The sequence below is a fragment of the Panicum virgatum genome, chromosome 6K (genome assembly GCF_016808335.1).
Source record: "Panicum virgatum strain AP13 chromosome 6K, P.virgatum_v5, whole genome shotgun sequence".
NCBI classification, from domain to species: Eukaryota; Viridiplantae; Streptophyta; class Magnoliopsida; order Poales; family Poaceae; genus Panicum; species Panicum virgatum.
In genome coordinates, this window is record NC_053141.1 from 39,081,470 (window position 1) to 39,086,310 (window position 4,841).

Genomic DNA, 4,841 nt, shown 5'->3' on the forward strand with positions numbered 1-4,841 from the left:
AAAACATAGAAGTCTATCGTGCTCTGAGAAACGGCAGATGGCTCGAAAAGTAAAGTCTTACGTTTCTCCGGAGCCATTAATTGCGACACGTCCGCGGACACCGCCGAAAGGCTCTCGCTGGACTGTTGCTGCTGAGAAGGCTGCGAACCACCCGCCTCTCCTTCGGGAGCTAGACCAGAGTCTGCACGAAGAACCACCCTCTTAATGAATGCCATATCTACACAAAAACAAAGAAAGGCAAATTAGGAAAAAGGGTTCAAGCGAACCTTCGATCAACCTTGCTGTTTGCTTAATACGAGCCATAAACCGCAAAACCACTTACACCGAGGAAAATGACCAACTTGACCACGCACGAAAATGGAAACTTCGAAAGAAATGCTTTACAGTGGAAAGCGCCGAAGGTAAGCAAAGCTCAAGGGGGCACAGAATTTACCCCCCTCCCCCTCCGCTTATATAGGCGAGGGAAAGAAACCGTACCAACGGTAAAATCGAGGAGTCGGCCGCCCAAGCGGCGCAATAGGAGCCCGACACGTAAACCACCAAAAATGACCATTGCAGCCGACGGTTCGGGAGACATTTTTCCTCGGGAGCTTCCCGAAGGTTACTTGCAATCCTCTTCTTCAACGCGGGTTCGGACCGTCGGTTTCGGACCTCGCCCTCGAGGGGCTATTGTTGGAGATTGGACCTTCGGGTCAAGCCCTCATCCTCGGAAATACTCCCTAACCTGTTCGCAGGGCCCCAACGAGATGAAGCCAAGCATACCCGAAGGTATCGGATGAACACCAAGAAGCGCAAGCTCAAAGACCATGACCTTCGGTGCGAAGGATATCAACTTCTGTAGGCCGAAGGTGACGAATGCCTGCCCAGAAGCGCAAGCGCAAACACCAAAACCTTCGGCGACGAAGGATATCGCCTTCGTCCGGCTGAAGGTGACGAAGGGCTGCTCAGAAGCGCGAGTTCGAAGACCAGGACCTTCGGGTCAAGGGATCAACTTCGGGAACGAAGGTGGCGGCTGATTGCTCGTTGATGGAACCTTCATGCCTCTAACTCCCGGAGGTCCCCGAAGGTTGTTGGAACCTTCGTTGGTTGTAGACATGTGTGTGAAACGTGAATATGTGAGAAAGTCAGATTTGTACTCCTCTCGAATACGTGAGAAGGTCGGATTTGTAAACATCTCACCTTGTAATTTTACCCCGAAGCCGGCTAAGAGTGAGCTGTAAATGAGTTGGGAGGGGGCAATTTAGGAAAACCTAGCCGAGGGCTAAGGGTATAAATAGCCCCCCTCTCCACAATGTAAATGGTTGAATTTTCTAATCATTATTGGAGAGTTCGGCACCAACTTTCATTTTCATTTTTCATACTGTTCATACTCTATGTCTGGCGTCTAAGAAGCTTCACCCCCCAGAACTTACCCGGAGCCATCCTCCACGTTCAGAATTTAAGCCAAAAACAGGTCAAGCTGATAGCACCACCTACCTTATTGTTGTTGGGATTCCTTGGCCGTGTTTGGTTGCGGAGAAAAATTTTAGCATACGTTTTTCGTAAAGGGAATCTCGTATGCATGGAGTACTAAATGAAATCTATTTACAAAATTTTTTCAGGGATGTGTGTAACTTTTCGAGACGAATCTAGTGGCAGTAATTAATTGATGATTTGCTACAGCGATGCTACAGTAACATCCTCTAATCGCACATTCAAAGGCCTCATTAGATTCGTCTCGCGATTTACACGGGGTTGTGGAGGTGGTTTTGTAATTAGACTTCATTTAATACTCTAAATTAGTGGTCAAAGATGGAAAAAAATTGCATCAAATGTAACCAAACACGGCCCTTTGTCAAAAGCAGGGTGCGACAAGCACGGTCTTGATTAGCACGCTCTCGGCAGCTGAGTTTACCTACCCAGCAGGCAGCACTCAGCAGCTGCAGCGGCTCCCGCCCGGTCAGAATGTCATTAGATTACTACTAGTCAAGATCTGACTGATTCGCAGCATCCTCCCCTCTTTCTTTTTAAAAGTTCCATCACCCATCTTTCTTTCTTCATCTGTTCCTCGTCTTGCTTGGCTTCCCTTCTCCAGTTGACTTGCTTTTCCATCGCCTCTCCACGACTAGAGGAGATGTCTGAGGTGGTGGCGATGGCGGGGCAGGCGTACATGAGGCAACTGCTGGCCCACCCGCTGCGCACCAAGGCCATCACCTCCGGCGTCCTGGCCGGCTGCAGCGACGCCGTCGCCCAGAAGATCTCCGGCGTCCCCAAGCTCCAACTCAGGAGGCTCCTCCTCATCGCGGTTCGGTGTCCTATTCTCTGTTTTCCCCCCTTTAATTTCAGGGCGGCTTAGGATCGAAATCAGACCGAGTAGCTGTTCCTCTGAATCTAACACATCAGGTCAAACGCTACGTTATTACTTTCTAAGGTTCCGTTGCTTGCACCATGCTAATAGTACCTGCCACCAAACTAGCCAGCAGCAGATTCAGAATGACTGCCACTTGGGATCCCAGAGTTTTTTTCCTTTAATTTGTTGCTGCCTCAAAGACAGACTCTCAGGACTAGTAAAGAACAAACGAATCCGCATGAATGATGTGCAGTACAAACAGGGGGGGAAAAAAGAGAACTATTCTGTGCGAATTGCAAAAGATAGTCTGATAGCAACTGCTACTGCATACAGCCACAGATCACCAACTGGACTGCCATTTTCACTCGATGACAGACCTTGTTCGACATCAGAGAATTAAGCTTAAGCTGGAATGCTCATATATAACCCAAATGGAACACACAAAATTTCCTGCATTGGCTCATGTATGGTTCTTATTTTTCATTTAATTTGCTGGCGATGTAAAACAGCTATACGGATTTGCATACGCGGGACCGTTTGGACATTTCCTCCACAAGCTCATGGATAGGTTTTTCAAGGGCAAGAAAGGAAAAGAAACGACAGCCAAGAAGGCATGTAAATGACTGTCCCTCCATTAGCCTTTCCGGGCGAATCATCATTCATAGTTTCTCATGTGCCTTGTGCTATATGTTTTTATTCGTTCCAAAGTCCTGAGCTGATCAAGGTAACTCTGTTTTGCCCATCTACCATGTGCAGGTCTTAGTAGAACAGCTGACCGCATCTCCATGGAACAACATGATGTTTATGATGTATTATGGTCTGGTCGTTGAAGGTATATAGTTCCCACTGGGGAGTTCATTGTATATTCTCATAAAACAAGTATTTATCATGGGAAATAATTAATCATTCTCTGCAATTTTAATTTCATAACTTCCAGGGAGACCATTCGGACAAGTGAAGAGCAAGGTGAAGAAGGACTATGCATCTGTTCAGCTGACATCTTGGAAGGTAGGTTTGGTATTTTCGTCCTTTTTTTTTTGGAAATTGGTGCTTCAATCCAATAATCCATGTCTGTATTTCTGGTGACATGTATACGTATGTTCTTGGTTACTATCTGCATGCAGTTCTGGCCAATTGTAAGTTGGATCAACCATGAGTACATGCCACTCCAACTCCGAGTTCTTTTCCATAGCTTCGTCGCATCCTGCTGGTGAGGCCTAAAGCATCCGAGTTGATTGTTAGTTGTGCCGTTTTGCCTTATTGACGCCTAGTATATAACTTTTCTTCGTCTGTACCCTTGAATCTACAACTACATGCATGCAGGGCGGTGTTTTTAAACCTCAAGGCAGCAAGATCCATCGCAAATACTCCTACTAAGAAGGCATAAACAAAGGCAGCTATCGACGGAATAAATGCCATGATCTGAACTGCCGCCTGAAAGCAAAACCAACATGTGTATCAACTGGGCGGCTAGGCCTGAATTTTCTTTTACAGAGGGAGAGGAACAATGGAATTGAATTATATTGTTTGCTGCGACTAGTTTGCGCGCATTGGTCTCCTGCCTTTTCATTTCGTAAATTGTTGTTTGCTCTTCCCATCCTATCAACGACGTCCGTAGTATGTATCTATTTTTAAGTAGAATCAAAGTTGGTTTACAGGCAAAAAAAATATATGGACTCTTGTTTCTCTGAAATATAATTAGTTTGCCCCCCTTTCATTTCGTAAATTGTACGTCTCGCCCCGTTTGATATATATTGCAATTAGTCTATCTACACTACTAGAAAACAGGCTAAAGATCCAGGCCAAAGAAACCACTTGTTGTTTGAACCGGTACTAATGGGAGACATCAGCACCGGCTGCATCAATAACCGGTACTCTTGGCCTGCTCCGAGCGCTGATAAAGCACGTCACAGCACAAACCGGTGCCAATGCACTGACAAAGGCACCGGTTAAATCCATCAGCCGGTACTAAATTGGCCATGCATCAATGGCACCGGGTAGTGGCACAATCCGGTACTTATAAACCAGACATTAGCACCGGTGGAAGAAACCACCCGGTATCCATGCCTCTCGCGTCTCTGATATTTCTAAGTGCTCGCGTCAGACATTAGCTCTCTCTCACGTCTCTCCAAACACGGCCAGTGTCTCACCTCAGCTCTCTCTCTCTCTCTCACTCGGCAGGTGCTTCGGCCGGCGTAGGAGCTTCCACTTCGGCGGCAGCGTGCCCGGCCCGCTTCGGCGGCGGCGAGCTGCTACGGGGGCGTGCACGCCTGGCCGGCGCCAGAGGAAGGGGCCCGCCGGCGGCCACGGCAGCAGGAAGCTTGCGCGAGGCGGGATCCAAGGCGGCGACTGCTGCCAGATGCAGCGGCGGCGGGATCTGCGGCCTCCGCACGGCAGCGGCTGCTCCGGCGGTGGTGCCCCTAGACCTGGGGGCGGGCGCGGCGGATATGGGCCTCCCCGAGTGGCGCGGCGAGGGCGGAGAGGACGGCGGCAGCGATGGGGAGGGGAGGTG

The 4,841-nt window shown here is 48.7% G+C and overlaps 1 protein-coding gene across 1 annotated transcript; it reads left to right on the plus strand.

Moving 5' to 3' along the window:
- The first annotated feature begins 1,827 nt into the window (after window positions 1–1,827).
- On the plus strand, window positions 1,828–4,049 carry LOC120712559 (peroxisomal membrane protein PMP22). The gene is made up of 7 exons (XM_039998369.1): window positions 1,828–1,938; window positions 2,075–2,284; window positions 2,839–2,940; window positions 3,086–3,161; window positions 3,267–3,337; window positions 3,454–3,539; window positions 3,653–4,049. Exons 2-7 carry the CDS (start codon window positions 2,114–2,116, stop codon window positions 3,714–3,716), a joined length of 570 nt encoding a protein of 189 aa, XP_039854303.1. The 5' UTR covers window positions 1,828–1,938; window positions 2,075–2,113; the 3' UTR covers window positions 3,717–4,049.
- Window positions 4,050–4,841: the final 792 nt, after the last annotated feature.

Bases quoted from the DNA above. Each gene is read 5' to 3' on its own strand.
- LOC120712559 (XM_039998369.1), top strand. From the start codon at position 2,114: ATGTCTGAGGTGGTGGCGATGGCGGGGCAGGCGTACATGAGGCAACTG. The intron at 2,941-3,085 runs GCATGTAAATGA...TACCATGTGCAG, and splicing joins AAGAAACGACAGCCAAGAAG to GTCTTAGTAGAACAGCTGAC. The intron at 3,540-3,652 runs GTGAGGCCTAAA...ACATGCATGCAG, and splicing joins AGCTTCGTCGCATCCTGCTG to GGCGGTGTTTTTAAACCTCA.